Raw genomic sequence first — 20,083 nt, forward strand, 5'->3', positions numbered from 1 at the left:
ACAGTCTAAATAACTAGTGATGAACTAGTCATTCTGATGACATGATAAGTGTCTACACAAATTCTCTAGTGAGGAAATAAGAAATTGATTTGACAGTCACACAAAGTCAAAGCTTTCACATAAAAGAGAGCCTGTCCTATAAGGATGAGAGGATTAGCATATGGAAGGTGCAGTTAATCCTGCTGACCCCAGCGCACAGTTTCCCGAGAGAACACACCTGTTCTAAAATGACAAATGTCAGGAATACTGCAGTCTTCATATGCCATGAAGTGAAAATGTTCTCCTTCAATGCTGTGAAAATACAACATTTAAATGCTTAATGTTGATGGATAGATAACAGTATATGGGTGAATGGTTTGTGGAATTATTTTATACCAAATAATATTTCAAGTCTAGAGACACTTAAACTAGAAACAAAGAAGAACTATCAGTTTTTGTTAAACTTCCCAGGGGATTAATTGCATATAGCACTTGGTCCTGTTCTAAGTAATATTTCAAGTCTAGAGATACTTAATGAACTTGGTTAATATATATATATATATATATATATTTATTTTTTTTCTTCATTGTGTTGAACACCTCAGGGGATCAATTGCATATAGCACTTGATCTAATTCTAACTAGTGGCCCTATTGTCCCCTAAACACACCTCCTAAGGCCTCAAGAACACTGGGGCTCTTGTAAACCTTTTACCCAAACAGGAGAAAAGATATGTTGCATAATTAACATAATTCAAGATATTTTTATTAAAGTATTTTCTCCTATTAGTCACCAGTACAGAGATCGCCAAATATGTGTAGGTTTTTAACACACAATCAGCATAGTACAGTCGGTAAACTACCGCATATACTTAGGCAATATCCATTGCAAAAGTTGTGAATTCACTAATCATCCTGGGATGACGATACCATTAGGGCCTTTGTGAACAAGTTAAATAAAAAAGATAAGACTGTGCTCAAAATTATGTGTGCTTTAAAATGGTCTTCTGATATATGACACGGCCAGCTAATGAGTTATTGTCTATCTAATGGTGCATTCAGAACATACACACAGTCAGGCCTCGTACACACGACCGAGTTTCTCGGCAAAAAACAGCAAGAAACGTGCTTTTTTTTTTTTTTTTTTGCCGAGGAAACGGGTCGTGTGTAAATTTTTCGACAAGGAAACTGTCGAGGAACTCAACGAGCCAAAAAGAGAGTGTCATGGACCTTGGAGTAATGGAGTGGTTACTGAGCTATATTGAGACATTTCCATTATGTGATAAGCCTGTTTAAAGCCTTTGTGATTATCAGGTGTGGGTGTCTTCTGTCGGAGACAGCCCGTCTGAAGATGTATGTGTTTATGCTAAGTGCCTTTGTACTGTTCTAAAGGTCAGAAGCCTCCTGTCAGGAGCATTGAATTAGCATTCTATTGTCTAAAGCAATGTAACCTCTTAGAGGTAGTAATTAAGTAGACCGGGTTATTGTGTACATTGATTACCCCCTGGGGCTTCTGTCTCAATACACAAGTCTTTCTATCCAAGCTATTGGACCAATCCCTGTTGACTATTTCAAGTCCTCATTTGCATGGTCAAGGAGAAGAGTGAAGACTGCATACTTTACAATTGACCAATGGGAAAGCGGTTGTTGGGGGTGGGATGTACCAAATTCTGTATAAAAGTGTGCTGTGTACTTGAAAATAAAGAGTCCTGTTGGAACTTACATACAGCCTGCCTGGTGTTTGTTCTTAATGGGTCCGAATGGCACATAGCTGTAATTCGGATACCGGAACCTTGGATGACTGGACCATCAGACGTTGCAATCTGCAAGCTGACTCACTGGTAGCAGAGGAGTGTCGGGAGAGCAGGACCTAGGCGAGAAGGGGTCTCGTCACAGAGAGCATGTTCTCTTTTTCCTCGACGGGAATGGAGAAAATTGGCTTGCGAGTTCCTCGACAGCCTAACAAGGAACTCGACGAGCAAAACGATGTGTTTCGCCCGTCGAGATCCTCGGTCGTGTGTACGAGGCTTCACAGTTAAGAACTGCATGGTTGTTCTATGAACAGGCCATAAAAAGCTAAACTTAATGCAACCTCAGACAAAAAAAAACTATTTTTTTCTGTGGATAAGGTAAATCACACAACATGCATAATAAATACAGGATCTGTGTATGGCCACTCCTGCTGCTCAGAATGTCATAATCTGCTTTTAAAAACCATTAGCCCTTGACCTTGTCTTTTCCCACCTATGCACTTCATGCAACCTCTCCAACTATCCTTACCCCCCTCTCTGATCACTACCTTATTAATTTCACTCTCTCCCTCTCCTCCGCCTCCTCTCCCTCCAAACGGTTACTCGTAGAAACCTTCACCATATCAACCCTCCTCTTCTATACTCTGTGACTGACCACGTCTATGACAAAATCGCACCCCTGTCCTGCACCGACCTAAACACTTCTGTCTACAAGACTTCACTTCTAGCATCACTGGACAGACTGGCCCCCTCACTACATGCAGAATAAGGCCATGTCCCCTTCAACCCTGGCAAACAGATGATACTAGAAGTCTGAAAAAACACAGCCGTGCTCTCGAGCGCCAGTGGCACAAGACTAAGTCCCAGAAAGACTTCGTCCAGTATAAATCCGCCCTCCAAATATACAATTCCAGCCTCCTCACTGCCAAGCAGACCTATTTCATCACCCTCATTAAAAAATTATCATCCCGCCCCGTCAACTCTTCTCTACCATCAACTCTCTCCTTCGTCCTCCATTGCTTCCACCCACTAACTCACTCACCGCCCAGGGGATTGCCAATCACTTCAAACAGAAGATTGATACAAGTCGCAAGGAGATCTCTACTGTTCAGATACCCTCCACTCTTCACACCTCATGTCCACAGGTACAGTCATTACCTCTTTCAACCCCACCACTATAGACAAGGTCGCTAAATTACTTGCCAACATCCATCTTACCACCTGCGCTCTGGATCCTGTTCCCTCGCAAATGCTACGTTCACCCTCTGGCTCTATTCTACACTCTCTAACCCACATCTTCAATCTCTCCCTCTCTTCTGGCATCTTCCCTAACTCTTTGAAACATGCAGTAGTCAGCCCCATACTTAAAAAGCCCTCACTGGACCCATCCAGTTTTGACAACCTACGCCCCATCTCCTTGCTCCCCTTTTTATCCAAACTCCTTGAATGTCTAGTCTACAACCGAGTCCACCTTGCTGATTATAACCTTCTTGATCCCCTTCAGTCTGGATTTCATCCTCAACATTCCACAGAAACTGCTCTCCTAAAACTAACAAACGATATACTAACGGACAAAATTAAGGGACACTAGTCTGTACTCCTACTCCTGGACCTCTCTGCTGCCTTTGATACGGTTGACCACCCCCTCCTCCTCAAAAAACTCCACACCTTTGGTCTCCGTGACTGTACTATTCGCTGGTTCTCCTCTCCTCTTTCATTCTCTGTTGGGGTCCCCCAAGGTTCTGTTCTTGGACCTCTCCTATTTTCAATCTACACCTCCTACCTGGGTCAGCTGATAGCCTCCCACAGCTTCCAATACCACCGTACCAACCGCTCTGTCTCTGCTACTCCTCTCTGTCAATCCCTTCACTGGCTTCCACTCACCCAACAAATTAAATTCAAACTACTAACAATTACCTACAAAGCCATCCACAACTCTGCCCCCAGCTACATCAATGACCTAGTCTCTAAATACCAACCTAATCGTTCTCTTTGTTCTTCTCAAGACCTCCTACTCTCTAGCTCTCTCATCACCTGCTCCCATGCTCGTATCCAGGACTTTTCCAGAGCCTCTCCAAGCCTATGGAACTCCTTACCCCAATCTGTCCATCTATCTCCTTCTCTATTAGCTTTTAGAGCACAGGTGTCAAACACAAGGCCCTTCAGGCCATTTCATGTGGCCCTTGCACCTCTCCTGCAGCTGCAGGAGAGCTTCAGTCCTTCTCTGGTCTTACTCCAGACCCTTACTTTCTGCCTTAAAGCAATGCATCCAGCTTCTTTTCAGCAGCAGCATAAGGAAAGGGGGGTGCACTGTGATGTAAGGGAGAGTGGGGGACTCAACTTCTGATGGTGGAGTGGCTCTTGACATCTAATATAAAGGGGAGGGGATGCGCTGGACATCTAATCTTACAGATACAACAGGCCCTTTTGAGGACATTCATATTGCTGATGCGGCCCACAATGAAATTGAGTTTGACACCCCTATTTTAGAGGATCCCTGAAAACCCTCCTATTCAGAGAAGCCTATCCTACCCATACCTAACAACTGTACTTTCATTTGAGTCCATCTGATCATCCCCTACAGCTAACTACCCTTTGTTCCACTTGACCCTCCCTTCTAGATTGTAAGCTCTAACGAGCAGGGCCCTCTGATCCCTCCTGTATTGATTTGTATTGTGACTGTACTGTCTTCCCTGATGTTAAGCGCTCCGCAAACTGCTGGCACTATATAAAATCCTGTATAATAATAATAATAATAATTAGACACTTTTCGTCATGAGATTCATGTGCCAATCTTTATAAAACAATGGTGAGGTAGTTAAGATAGAAAATACCTCTCACTGACTCCCAGCAGGGCTGCTGTTGGAAATCACGGGGCCCCTTACAACCTACCTCTCAAATATATCAAAACAACATTTTCACTAAAGGTATACTAAAATCATTCTTAGCGGACACAAAGATAAAAGAGAAGCTGTGGTAATTGGCCCCTTTTAAAATATATTTTTTACATTTTTGAACAAAAACATTTTATAATTTTTTTAAATGTTTTGAAAAAAAATCTTTAAAAATGTTTAAAAAAAAATATTTATTTATTTACAATTTTTTTCCCCAAAGAATTTTAGAAAATGTTACTGGGGATTAAAAAAATACAGGGTTACAATTTGTTATTTTTTTAATGGGACAGGGAAGCTGGCAGCTGTGTCTGTCTCTTCCTGCAGCAGCTGAAAGTCGGCGGGAGGAAAACCGGTTTTCAGCTGCTGCAGAGAGCCACACAGGGCATCCTGTAATTGCTTCTCCATCTGACCACACTAATTCCCTCTGCTGTTTGGGCCCCCCTGTGAGCCCGGGCCCCCTACAGGAGGACTGGTGCTCCAAGTAATATTTAAGCATGGAGAGTACAAACAGAATCTAACCTGTTTGATTAAGGAAACCAGATTATTTGCATGCCAGCTTTCCTTTTTCTGGAGAGAAGTAGTTCTTTAAAATTTGGTTGACAGCAACATGTACTTTACCGCAACAAACATTACATGTGTTGTCACCAAAAAAGGTATTTAAAGGGTAATAAAGAAAAAGAATAAGCGTATACAATTGTGACACATGTCATATTGTAATTACACATTATAAAAAATGACCTTTCATTTTTAATCTGCAGCTCTGTAATTTTCTGAAAATGCAATGCAATATGGCTACCTGGAGGTGTTCTGTACAAAGAATGTGTACAGAACACCCACCCGTAAACATAATTTCCTGCTTGTGCGATTTGCTTTCTGATTTTCCCAGAAGTCTGCCCTAAAATACAAGTCACATTTCAGGCATCAAATCAAATCATTTTTGGTGAGCTACTTTCAAAAGGAAATCACGTCTTCAAGGGATGCAGGCCCAACAGCTTTCCTCATTAGAGCCCTGCAGGTGCAGAGCTGATAATTATGAAACCACTCCCATTAGACTCACTTTCCCACATGGATACAGACAAACACTGGGATTTCTTCAGAATAACAAAAGGTAGTAGGAATCTGAAACAAGGTGTGGTAAAATCCTCGTAATGTGCATAGATCACCCAGAGGGGAGTTACGCTTTAACTAGTTGAAGACATGCTAGACACGCCCAAAAAAACGTCATCACTGTACACAGCACATCCAGTGTCTCTGCCCTGCTGTTGGAACTCCCTCTGTCAATATAGAGCAATTGTCAACTTTGATTAATCAAAGCCGGGAACACTCTTTACTCTACTCTTTACTTTAGAGAAGGTGTCGACAGCTTAAGCTGACAAAAAAAGTCTGAATCAGTGTTTATAAACAACACTGCTCCAGATGGGGAACATAGAAAGAAACAAAGTAACATAATGTGACTTAGAGCCGGTTCACACTGGGGCGATTTGGGATCCGACTTGAAATCGCCTCAAGTCGTCCCAAGTCGCGCTGTCAAGAAAAACAATGCAAGTGAATGGGACCGGTGTTAATACACACGACTCAAGGCGATCCGACTTCAAAAGAAGTTCCTGTACGACTTCAATCCGACTTGTAGGCGATTCCTACCCATTGATTTCAATGGAAGTAGCTTTCAAGTCTGATCCCTGTTCATAGTGAGGCGATTTTGCCAGAAGCAGAGAGGAATTTACCCAGAAGCCCCCAGGTACTCCCCTGTCCCCAGGCAGCCCCCACCTTCTTCCCACCTTCTTGGCACGGATTACTTTCACTTTCTTAGTACGTTATCTCTGTTTGCAGCATGGCTCCCAGAGTTAGGAAAGAGGCTGTGGATAATGAGTAAGGCTGGTAAAAGAGAGACCATGCCTCTACGATAAGAGGGACCCCTTTTACAAGGACCAAATGAAGAGGGACAATGCCTGGCTGGACATTTCTCGCCTGAGTATTGGGGCATATTGTCTGAGACCGACCGCACTGCCAAAAGTAAGTTTAACCTTTTTATTATATGTCTATTTTCCTTGCCTAGGCATGCTGGTTGTAGTTCCATACATGCCACTTGTTTGCACAGAGAATGGCGGCATGAACTCCCTCTTGAAGACAGCAACAATAGAGCACACCGGCATCCATAGATCCCCCTGGCAGGAACAGTATATCCCATGCTGGCAATAGTAGATGCAGACAGGAACCATAGATTCCCCAAAAAAGTAGATCCCTAAGAGGAACACTACTTCAAATGACAAGAACAACAATAGATCCCTGATCGGAACACTAGTTCACATGATAACAACAATAGATCCTTGACAACACTAGATCCCTGGCAGGAACAACAGGTCCCCCAGCAACAATAGATCCCTGATCGGAACACAAGTTCACATGAGAACAACAATAGATCCTTGACAAAACTAGATCCCTGGTAGGAACAACAGATCCCCAACAATAGATCCCTGATCGGAACACAAGTTCACATAAGAACAACAATAGATCCTTGACAAAACTAGATCCCTGGCAGGAACAACAGATCCCCAACAATAGATCCCTGATCGGAACACAAGTTCACATGAGAACAATAGATCCTTGAAAAACACTAGATCCCTGGCAGGAACAACAGGTCCCCCAACAACAATAGATCCCAGATCGGAACACAAGTTCACATGACAACAGCAATAGATCCTTGACAACATTAGCTCAATAGCATGTCAATACTGCCAAACCTGCTGTTATGACAGCTGCCATTAGGTAACGCACAGAGAGCATTTTAGACACAGGAAAACAGGGAACAGGGAAGAAGAAATCAAACAGGAAGAAGAATGATGTCAGAAGAGCTTAGTAGCTCTGATTGGCCATTTCTGACATTCCCTGTCCTGGAGGCGATTTATAAATCGCCCCAGATCGCCTCAGGTCGCCCTGTGGTTCACATTCAAGTCGTGTCGGAATCGCCTCTGGAAGTCACGCTGGAAGTCGGATCGCCCCAGTGTGAACCGGCTCTTATATTACTTTTGTATTATTTTGTCCATTCACCTGCAGATCAAAGGGATTAACTTCTATTCGCAGATGATGTTAGTTAAAGCAATCTGACAAGTAAAAAGAACGTTTAAAAAGAATAATTAACTCCTTATGCTCCTCCATTTAATTATAATTTTCCTGCTGATTTTTTTTGTTTCTATTTTATTAACCATTAATATTTAAACATTTTCCGCTTTTGTTTTGTTTGTTAATATTCTTACACATTTAATAATTACACCTTTCCAATTAAAAAAACACAAAATAAAAAAAATTATTAAATAGCTTTGCAATGCTTTCCACCAGAATCATAATTTCAGTGTCATTTTAACCACTAAAGGACCGGAAGGATTTGACCCCTTAATGACCAGGCCATTTTTGCGATATGGCACTGCATCACTTTAACTGACAATTGCGCGGTCGTGCGACGTTGTACCCAAACAAAATGTACGTCCTTTTTTCCCCCACAAATGGAGCTTTATTTTTGTGGTATTTGATCACCTCTGCAGTTTTTTTGTGTTTTGTGCTATAAACAAAAAAGAGCGACAATTTTGAAAACAAAAACAATATTTTTTACTTTTTGCTATAATAAATATTAAAAAAAAAGTCTTTATCAGTTTTGGCCAAAACGCAATAAGTGTATAGTAATTAGTTTGCGCAAAAGTTATATCCTCTACAAAATTGGGAATAGATTTATGGCATTTTTATTATTTATAATTTTTTTAGTAATGATGGTGAGCTGCGATTTTTGCGGTTGACAGATTGGACACTTTTGACACTATTTTGGGACCAGTGGCATTTATACAGCGATAAGAGCTAAAAATAGCCACTGATTACTGTATAAATGTCACTAGCAGGGAAAAGGTTAACACTAGGGGGCGATCAAGGGGAGGTGTTCCCTAGCCACTTAAGGACCAAGCCTGTTTTTCAGATTTGGCGTTTACAAGATTAAAAAAAAAAATTTAGCTAGAAAATTACTTAAAACCCCCAAACATTATATATTCTTTTTCTAACACCCTAGGAAATAAAATGGCGGTCATTGCAATATTTTTTGTCACACCGTATTTGCGCAGCGGTCTTATACAAGCGCATTTTTTTGGAAAAAAAACACTTTTTGCATTAAAAAATAAGACAACAGTAAAGTTAGCCCAATTTTTTATATATTGTGAAAGATAAAGATAAAATGATACCCAACATGTCACGCTTCAAAATTGCGCCCGCTCGTGGAATGGCGTCAAACTTTTACCCTTAAAAATCTCCATAGGCGACGTTTAAAAAATTCTATAGGTTGCATCTTTTGAGCTACAGAGGAGGTCTAAGGCTAGAATTATTGCTCTCGCTCTAACGATCGCAGTGATACCTCACTTGTGTGGTTTAAACACCGTTTTCATATGCGGGCGCTACTCACGTATGCATTCGCTTCTGCGCGCAAGCTCGTCGGGACGGGGCACTTTAAAACATTTTTTTTTTTTCTTATTTATTTTTATTTATTTTATTAATTTTTACACACACAAGAAAAAAAAAGATGGATCACTTTTATTCCTATTACAAGGAATGTAAACATCCCTTGTAATAGAAAAAAGCATGACAGGTCCTCTTAAATATGAGATCTGGGGTCAAAAAGACCTCAGATCTCATATTTAGACTAAAATGCAAAAAATAAAAATAAATAAATTTGTCATTTGAAAAAATTACATCATGGCTGCCGGCCACGTGAATCGGCTTTGGCGTTGTGACGCGGGTGCCCCTATTGCTCTTAAAGCAGCCGAGGTACAGCGATGGCGATTCACGCAGTTGTGCCAACCAGCTGCCGTATAATAAACAGGACAAATTACAGAATTATATGTATACTTTATATCTTCAATAGCGCTATTTATTTTTAAAGTATCACTGTTCAAAAAAAAAAGTGCAATTTTGTTGCATTTTATTGTCTTAGGCCTCGGACACACGCACGGTTTTCTCGGCCAGAAACAGCATGAAAACTGCTGGCAGAGCTTTTTGCCGAGAAAACTGTTCGCGTGTATGTTTTTTTGTCGAGAAAAGTGCCAGGAATCCTGACAAGAAAAATAGAGAACCTGCTCTCTATTTTCTCGCTGAGATTCTCAATTTTCTCGTTGTGATTCTCATCAGACTGTTTTACAACGAGAAAACCAGTCGTGTATATTCTTAAAAAAACGTGCATGCTCAGAATCAAGTATGAGACGGGAGCGCTTCTTCTGGTAAAACTAGCGTTTGTAATGGAGATAGCACATTCATCACGCTGTAACGGACTGAAAAGCACGAAGACTGAAAAGTGTGAATCGTCTCTCACCAAACTTTTACTAACACGCAGTAACACAAGATTAACAAAAGCAGCCCAAGGGGCGGCACCATTGAAATCAAACTTCACCTTTATACTGCCGTCGTACGTGTTGTACGTCACCGCATTTTAGAACAACAAGATTTTGGCTTGACAGTGTGCATGCAAGGAAAGCTAGACAAGAATCCCGTAGAGAAAAAAAAAACGTTTTTTTTTCCGACGGGATTCTCGCCCGTGTGTGTACAGGGCTTAAGAACTGTGAAACAAAATCATTATTGCAAGACAATATCATGAAAAGGAATCCCCGCTTGTCCTTTAAAAAAATATATATATATTATATGTATTATCTTTAGTAATGACAAATATATTGCTGAATAAACAGGTCTATAGAAAAGATGTAAATATTTCTCTAGTCCTTAGGGGTGAACAAAAAAGTAATAAATACTGTAGATTTCAGATTGTGAGAGGGGATAATGGGAAATGGGTCAGGAGGAGGAAGAACAGCTTTAATAAAATCAGAAAAGAGAACTGCATGTCACTAGAAGGTAGCAAGATTCTTAAGTTTTCTTGTCTTATAGCGGAGTTTCACCCTAAAAAACAACTTTCTACCATGCCATCCAGCATACTAGCGTCAGCTACAGTATGCCTTTATTTTAGGAGCTGACTACGCAGGCGCCGTGAAGAGCTGAGTCCTATTTCGGCTATTTTCGGAACGCGTGATGCGCTATAGCCGGCCGTCAATCATGTTCCTCTTCATAGGAACGCCTACTCCCCGCGGGAGTCTGAAACTAAACTAATGGATTAAACTGTGAGTACAGCGAAAAAAAAAAAAAAAGGCATACTGTAGCTGACGCTAGTATGCTGGATGGCATGGTAGACAAAGAATTTATTTTTTTTTTAAGGGTGAACCCCCGCTTTAAGGTGGAATGGGGTTTTTGGTCAGTGGGAATTTAATATATGTGTACAGAGCAAATTCTAAATAGTAGCAAATATATTTGTTTGCAAGAAGTGTTAGTTGTGAAATTACTTTGAATGAAATATCTGAGAATATTTTTTTACCTAATGACACAAAGAATTAAAAATAACTAGTGTGATTCCTGACCAAAATAATTAGAAATAGACACTTATCACAGAGAAAAATCTCTAGGGAGGACACATTTGTAATTTATAGTAACCACAAAGGAGCTGCATTTCTAAACACACACACTTCAAGGCAGCAGAAGCATGATTTATCTAATGAGCTGGGAAGTACTGTGTGTTACTCTAAATCACTACGCAGGAGTCCTGTTTTATCTACTGAATGACAGAAGCAGATACAAATTAGTAAAACAGCTTTCAAGTATAGCACTGCTTTCTAAAAGGACCAACATGGTGTTTCACAGGTCAAGCAAATAATAAAATTATATATGCCACATTAAAGGATTTCCCCACACCAAATAAAGCTTTTTTTCAAAATATAAGCAAAATTATACTTTGAAAATATTCATGGTATAATATGCATTTTGATTTATGACCGGTTGCCTCAGCAGACATCCAAATGTAACAGCAACAGGTAGCCACAAAGTCACTAAATATAAAGAAGTACATAAACTTTTATCACACATTACTTGAACTTGAATAAAGAGACAACTTGGAATAATGTAGGATTTCCAGATGGCCTTATGTATTTATTTTGTAGTGCAATTCACTGTAGTTAGGATTACCCTTTTAAAAGTGACCATGTGTGGAACAAAAGTAGAGGGATATATAGTTTTTCTTAGGAAAAAACTGTATCTTAAAACTGAGATGTTAAAAGCACTTTACAGCAACAGATGAATGGTAAAAACCACTGATCTTCAAAAATTCTTCTCTAGCCTTTGCCTTTATTAATACAGAACTAATGGTACACCTCATACTGAAAACGCAAGATCCAACTATAGATGTAAGAGTGTCACATGTTAGGTCATGAGTATGGCAGATTTTCTGTGCACTTTCTATCTAAATCATGCAGTTATGATTGTTCTTGGCTTTAAATTTTCTGGAACCGAGGCTTTCCACATAATTTTTCCTTTATGCTCCCTCTTGCACAAGAGAGTGTACAGAGGCATATAGTCCACATGCTATGGCTGCCTCAGACTGTCAGCATGCCCTGTGTTTCTTGGAAAGCCATAACATTTGCATAGAAATCTGGATATGTTTCCTTGGCATTTAAAAGGAAAAAGAGAGGAAATACCAAATCAATTAAATGCTTCCAACCACATTCTCTCATTAAATTTTCCCTGACGTGAGAAGTCTTTCATCTGTTCAATATGAATCACTCACTGTATGCTATGATAGCACTCTGCACTCATTCACATAGTCAATTAAAATCAAGTAAAAAAAGCCATGCCCTGCTGGAAAGCAAGAAACGAGTGCAAGAACACAATTATTCATCATCCTGTACCACATCATAAATTAGACTTCATTCGAAGGATAACTCAGGGAGTTCTAGAATGATTTGGTGTTTAATGTAGTAAATAACCCCAACCTCTTGCCTTTGGTCATCAATTCACTAGACAGAAAACACAAAGATAGATTGAGCTTTGTTGGCATCTAGCATTCAGTAGCATATATTAATTCCAATGATAAAGTGATTAAAATAATTCAAGCTCAAGATGGTACATTAGAAATGCAACAATAAACTATCATAGCACAACATCTGAGTTTGAGCCATAACTAATTTCCTGAATATAATCTTAATTCTGATGAATCAGTCAAGTACAGTACTTGGATGTTTTTTTTCTTGAAATGTGGTAGAGAATGCTGTATATCAGAGTTGCCATGTATATCATGGTTTTGTTTTCAGTCAGACTTGCAAGCACTGTCAGGCCTCGTACACACGACCGTTTTCCTCGACAAAATCCATTAAGAAACTTGGTGGCAGAGCTTTTTTGCCGAGGAAAGCGGTCGTGTGTATGTTTTTCGTCGAGAAAACTGTTGTGGATCTCGACGAGAAAAAAAGAGAACAAGTTCTCTTTTTCTTCGTCGGGAGTCTCAATTTCCTCGTCGTGTTTCTCGTCAGGCTGGTTTACGACGAGAAACGCGTTTGTGTGTATGCTTAGAAACCCGCGCATGCTCAGAATAAAGTATGAGGCGGGAGCGCACCTTCGGTAAAAGTAGCGTTCATAATGGAGATAGCACATTTGTCACGCTGTAACAGACTGAAAAGCACGAATCGTCTCTCACCAAACTTTTACTTAACATGCAGTAACATGAGATTAGCAAAAGCAGCCCCAAGGGTGGCGCCAGTGGAATCAAACTTCCCCTTTATAGTGCCGTCGTACGTATTGTACGTCACCGCGTTTGAGAACGACGAGATTTTGTCTTGACAGTGTGTATGCATAGAAAGCATTAAGATAAAAAACCTTCTGCCTTTATATCCCCTTTAGGGAACACATACTTCTCAGTTTTTAAGAGACATTTGGTTGGCTTCCAATTGACAGACTTACATAAGGCTATTTTCCCTGACTTAATAAGTCAAATGATTTTTTTTCAACCATACTCTAAGATTCTGTGACCAATATTTAGGTCTTATTAGGGTTCAATTATGCATAACGGCTCAGTATACTAATCACAAGACTGTATACCCTCTGTGCATCATGCAAGTTACAATCATATAATGGGAATTTGTTCCACCTTAGAGCTGTGAAAAAATATCATTTTGTTGAAGTGGCATAATTGTTGGTTCAATGACTTCTTATATCTCCTTGGAACTCTGGTGACAAGATTTACACTGGGGTTTACAGCTTCTTGCTGACTGTCACACATTTTTATAAAGAATTTTCCTTTCTTCTGCTCTTGCTCCTTCTGTGCATCCAACAGAAAAGTCCAAATGGAGAACAAAATCCATTTGACCTTCCTGGCAGAATCTTCAAAAATATAAGAGGTCTGAGAATAACATGGCTCACTGGATTCTACTTCAAACAGTATCTTCACAGGATCTTTCTGAAGAATCATTGGAGCTGGCTGGATTAGAGCCCTTAGTTTACTGAGGCTGTACTTATGTTTGGATAATGGCTTAATGGATCAGTCCACCCAAAACACGTCTCAATTTTGGGAAAGGTAATCCACCTAATAGCCTTTCATAAATCAGTGACTCCATTTCATAATAAGGGGGACCATTTCATAATAAGCGGGACATAGCAGCCAGCAGGCAGAACACTGGTATCGGACACACACAGTAGTATCAGGTTCCGAAGTTTCTTCTAGGGGGTCATAGCTCTGCAAGAGTGCAAGGAACCAAGGGCCAGACAACAGAACAGGTAAGTACATGGTGATGTTACACTTTCTGAGTAGCCAACTTACATATAATGCTTGTATTTATGTATTATACTACGCACACAGGCATTAGTTATTTATTAAGTTATAATTTATGGATTTACTCAGTTATCCTTATAACTCTATACATAACTGACTGCTGACATAGGCTGGCACATGTCTCACTGAAGACCATAGGTAACATGACAACTAACAGTTCTTAGACAATTCATTCTGCAATCACCCACCAGGATATTTTGATTGTTGGTAAAGGAATGTGTCACACACAAGGTAATCATTAATTCCCATTTTCCCAAGAAAGAGGACCTATAAACTGCAAAAAGATTTTCCAACATGCTAAAAAAAACTCTTGAGATAATGATCGCCTCTGAATATTATAAGTGCTGTTTATCAAAACTAATGAGGGCCCACCTGTCACAAGAGATGCTCAAGGACTTTTCTGCACCTGAACATTCATCCTCACTTACTTGTTAACCACTTAAGCCCCGGACCAAAATGCTGCCTAAAGACCCAAGGGGTTTTTACAGTTCGGGACTGCGTCGCTTTAACAGACAATTGCGCGGTCGTGCGACGTGGCTCCCAAACAAAATTGGCGTCTTTTTTTCCCCACAAATAGAGCTTTCTTTTGGTGGTATTTGATCACCTCTGCGGTTTTTATTTATTGCGCTATAAACAAAAATAGAGCGACAATTTTGAAAAAAATGCAATATTTTTTACTTTTTGCTATAACAAATATCCCCCAAAAATATATATAAATTTATTTTTTTCCTCAGTTTAGGCCGATACGTATTCTTCTACCTATTTTTGGTAAAAAAAATCGCAATAATCGTTTATCGGTTGGTTTGCGCAAAATTTATAGCGTTTACAAAATAGGGGATAGTTTTTTTGCATTTTTATTTATTATTTTTTTTTTTACTACTGGCGGCTAATGGCGGCGATCAGCGATTTTTTTCGTGACTGCGACATTATGGCGGACACTTCAGACAATTTTGACACATTTTTGGGACAATTGTCATTTTCACAGCAAAAAATGCATTTAAATTGCATTGTTTATTGTGAAAATGACAGTTGCAGTTTGGGAGTTAAACACAGGGGGCGCTGTAGGAGTTAGGGATCACTGTGTATGTGTTTACTAGTGTAGGGGTGTGTGGCTGTAGGAATGACGTCATCGATCGTGTCTCCCCTATAAAGGGGATGACGCGATCGATGCGCCGACACAGTGAAGCACGGGGAAGCCGTGTTTACACACGGCTCTCCCCGTTCTTCAGCTTCGGGGAGCGATCGCGACGGAGCGGCTATAAACAAATAGCCGCGCCGTCGTCCCGGATCGGTCCCCGAGCGGACCCGACCTCTGCATGTACCGGGGGGGGTCCCGATCGGATCCCCCACCCACGTCTAGCAGAGGACGTACAGGTACGTGATTGTGCCTGTCCGTGCCATTCTGCCGACGTAAATGTACATGAGGAGGTCGGGAAGTGGTTAATGAGTTTACCCCCCAATTATTGCTACTATTGCTATGATTTAGAGTCGGTTCACACTAGGGCCACACGACTTCCAGCGCGACTTTCAGAGACAACTCCGACACGACTTGAACATGAACCACAGGGCGATCTGGGGCGATTTACAACACAACTTGAAGTCGTCTCCAGGACAGGAGACTTTCCAGTGGCCAATAAAACAACAATCAGCTCTGGGAGAGGGAGGGGGAGGAGGGGGGCAGGAGAGGTTTCCCTGAGAAATGTATGTTATCTTCCTGGAAAGTCGCTTCAGTTAAGACATTGATCCGACTTCTGAGGCGACTTCCATTGAAATCAATGGGTACAAATCGCCTACAAGTCGGATTGAAGTAGTACAGAAACCTTTTCTGAAGTCGGATCGCCTTGAGTCGTGTGTATTAACACCGCTCCCATTCACTTACATTGTTTTTCTCTACAGCGCGACTTGGGACGACTTGAGGCGACATGAAGTCGGATCGCAAGTCGCCCAGTGTGAACCGGCTCTTAATGTTTTGCTATCAAAACTGAGGTAAAACAATGGATAGCTAGGTGAAAGGCTATACTCACAATGTATGCCACTGTGAGTACTGGTGCTGGTATTCAACCTACAAAACCTCCATATGTTAGCGTAGATAGGAAGAATGCTTTAAGGTGCATTCAGCTTGCATGCATGTTGTAAGCTGCTCTTGTATTTCCATTGTATGGGATTAAAAGCAGTTCTGATGTTCACAAATACCTGTGCAAACAAACTTTAACCAGGTGCAAACAACTGTGATTTGAGATTTTTTAAGCCAATATTGTAGCATGCTCTATGAGACCAAAATTGCAAATGATATTTAATAATAAGTATTCCCCACGGACTGGAAGTTGTGAAAATTTGTAGAGATGCATTCTAAGACTTTTAGGGCCAGTGTTCTGTTGATTACTGCAGATTGCCGGATAATGCCTCCAACGATCAACGCATGTGCAGTAGTGACGTCACACCAGCTGACGATCGGCTGGCGTGACGTCAACACTGCGCATGCGCAGATCGTCAAAAGCATTGTCGGACGATCAGCAAAACGTGGAGGGAGAATCTAATCGTCAGATTGTTTTTATTTATTTTTCTGAATGGTTAATCCAGCCCACTGTGCATGTTTATATGACTATAACATAGGAATCCTAGATTGTAAGCTCATTGGGGGAAAGGACTGATGTAATTGCAAAGTTTTCATAAGCATTGCATAAGTATTGCGTACTATGTACAATAAATGCCTGCAATAATTAAATACTAATGGCAGTCCCTGCTGCACACTCCCAATGCCATGCTTGGACAGGGGGCCACATCATGGTTGAGAGGCCAGTTAATGCCTCTAGTATAAACTTGTCAGGTTGATTGGAGGGACATGCCCATAGGTTAATTTTAAGTGAAACTGCTGAATCATTTAATTTTCTGTCTTGTGTTTTTTTTTTTATATACATCCATGTTTAAATGGGCAGTTGTTTTGTATATTTAATCCTAATTTGTTTTTATGATCAGGAATAAAAATCAAATATTAAATATTGCATATAACAGTATTTACCTATAACTGGGTTGACTGCCACTAGCATTTTCATTAGTATGACTTTGCCGGGCACTAATGATTGCACTTATTATTTTATGACCTGTTGTATCCATGTTGTCAAATGTTTAACTACTGCTACTTATCTGCACTTTTGAGGCCATGTCCCTGTTTTGATGTGTTATTGTGCATTTTATTCCTCCCCTTTATCTTTACACAACCATTTTATCTTTATTCCTTGCATGTTCATCTTATTAATAAAATATCTGAACAAAAAATACTGCATATTTAAATCATTTGTTTTGTGTTTTTCTTTGCATGCAGATGTAGCTTGAAAATCCTTTACACATGTCATCCAGGGACAGCTCATTAGCCCAAGCTACAATTTAAACACAGAAATGAATATGCCATTGCATGATCCCAATCAGAAAAACTCAGCTGTAACTCTGGGCCATATTCTCAAACATTTCAGGCGGCGGAACGTATGTACTTTACGTTACGCCGCCGCAAGTTTAAGTGGCAAGTGCCGGATTCCCAAACCACTTACCTGTGAACTTGCGGCGGCATCGCGTAAAGTCCACCCGTGTAAGCCATCCTAATTCAAATGATCCAGGCAGGGGGCGTGGATCATTTAAATTAGGCGCGCTCCCGCGCCGATCGTAATGCGCATGCTCCGTCGGGTAAATTACCCGACTTGCATTGCGCTAAATGATGTCTCACGGACGTCATTTGTTTTGACTGTAACGTAAATGGCGTCCAGCGCCATTCACGGACGACTTACGTAAACGACGTTCAATTTTGAAATTTCGACGCGGGATCGACGGCCATACTTAACATTGAGTACGCCACCTAGGGGGCATCTTTATCTTTACGCCGCGTATCGCTTACGGAAACGACGTTAAAACACTACGGCGGGCAAGCGTACGTTCGAGAATCGGCGTGACTAGTCATTTGCATATTCTACGCTGACCGCCACCTGGCGGTCAGCGTAAATATTGCAGCCTAAGATACAACGGCGCAGGCTGTTGTATCTTAGGCATGTTTAAGTGTATCTCAGTTTGAGAATACACTTAAACATAGGAAACGGACTTACGTAGGCGTATCTGTTGATACGCCTACGTAACTTGTTTGAGAATATGGCCCTCTGTCTCTATCTACTGCTGCCTCTTTAGATAATCCATAGTGCCCTGTGAATCTTTTGCAATATATTAGATGCTTACTAGTGAAAAAGTGATTGTATACATGTACATGTACATGTAGTAAAAAACACATACTAAACAAATTAAAAAACATACAAAAAAAAAAAGGAAATTAAAGTTCAGCCAAAACCTTTCAAATGGAAATTATTTGGATTTGTTTTATTAGTTACCATAATAAGAATGAACAGCAAAATAAATAAGTAAACATTTTTGTAATAACTGTCCTGTGAAAATTGATCACAGAAGAAAATGGATGTCATGGTAGGTATTAGAGCTGCACGATTCTGGCTAAAATAAGAATCACAATTTTTTTGCTTGGAATAAAGATCACAATTCTCTCACGATTCTCACGGTGTAACATCATCTTTCATATTATTCAAAAAAATTGGGCAAACTTTACTGTTTAATTTTTTTTTAATTCATTGAAGTGTATTTTTTTTCCAAAGACCGCTGTGCAAATACAGGCATACCCCGGTTTTAAGTACACAATTGGGTTTATTTACTAAAGCTGGAAAGTGCAAAATCAGGCTCACTTCTGCATAGAAACCAATGAGCTTCTATCCCCAGCTTGTTCAATTAAGACTGGTAATAAAACCTGGAAGCTCATTGGTTTTTATGCAGAAGTGAGCCTGATTTTTTGCTTTTCAGCTTTAGTAAATAAACCCAATTGTGTACTTAAAACCGGGGTATGCCTGTACAGTGTTGGACTCACAACTGCCATTTTATTTTCTAGCAAAAAATACTGATTTTAACTAAAATGTCAGAAAAATGTTTAGTCTAAGTGGTTAAACTGACCTGATTTACAGACAAAGTTCATTCCTTTGATCTAAATGGACCAAATGATACTTTGCTTATAGTTATCCTCCAGCGTTGACAATGTTGATAAACATTTGCTGCTTTTTTTTTTTGGACAGCTGAGTGAGCAGAGAACGACTCTGCACTTGTTACATGAATGAATCAAGGAACTGCTGGATTAAGATCGTGGGGGGTTAAATCAAGATCACAATTTTTTAACGATTAATTGTGCAGCTCTAGTAGGCATTTAAATCATCAACAAAAGGATTCACACCGTCCTCATACATTTTTTATGGATGCTAGGACCACTGTCGTGTTGGACAATGCATTTTACTGCAGACCAATGAACACTCAGCATGCTTCAAGAACACGTGAAACAACAAGAACACAGAAAATAGTAAATAAAATTATAATCACCCACTTGAACATTTACCTTCCACAGCTCTTTTAAAGAAGACTTTGCAGCTTCCACAGGTGACCACACCATAGTGGCATCCAGATGCTTCGTCTCCGCACACCAGACAAACTTTGGAAGGTCTCGATGATCCAGTTGACATGGTCCGGAGTGCAGAGCTAAAAGAAATAATGAAATATACATATTAGCTCCCAATGACACTCATAAATCATGTATGTATAAATGAAGAAATATATTTGTTTTAATGTTGGCATTTTTTCCTGTTTTATATATTGTCATCAACCCTCCTTTCCCCAAGACACAAACAAACACATGCTCTCCCATTTCAGTATGTCATGTCCTTACTTTTGCACAGAAAAAATTACAAAAACACTTCAACATAATGGTTC

The 20,083-nt window shown here is 40.2% G+C and overlaps 1 protein-coding gene across 2 annotated transcripts in view; it reads right to left on the reverse strand.

Annotated features, from left to right (window-relative positions):
• Positions 1-20,083, reverse strand: part of NR3C2 (nuclear receptor subfamily 3 group C member 2) — a 459,143-nt gene that overhangs the window by 165,697 nt on the left and 273,363 nt on the right. The window contains exon 3 of one of the 2 annotated variants that reach the window (XM_040331880.1): positions 19,713-19,852. In XM_040331880.1, the coding sequence (XP_040187814.1) occupies positions 19,713-19,852 (140 nt within the window). Of the gene's footprint in view, positions 1-19,700; positions 19,853-20,083 lie in introns of both variants that reach the window. The other variant, XM_040331870.1, reaches the window with a different exon arrangement.

The sequence above is a fragment of the Rana temporaria genome, chromosome 1, assembly GCF_905171775.1.
Source record: "Rana temporaria chromosome 1, aRanTem1.1, whole genome shotgun sequence".
NCBI lineage: Eukaryota > Metazoa > Chordata > Amphibia > Anura > Ranidae > Rana > Rana temporaria.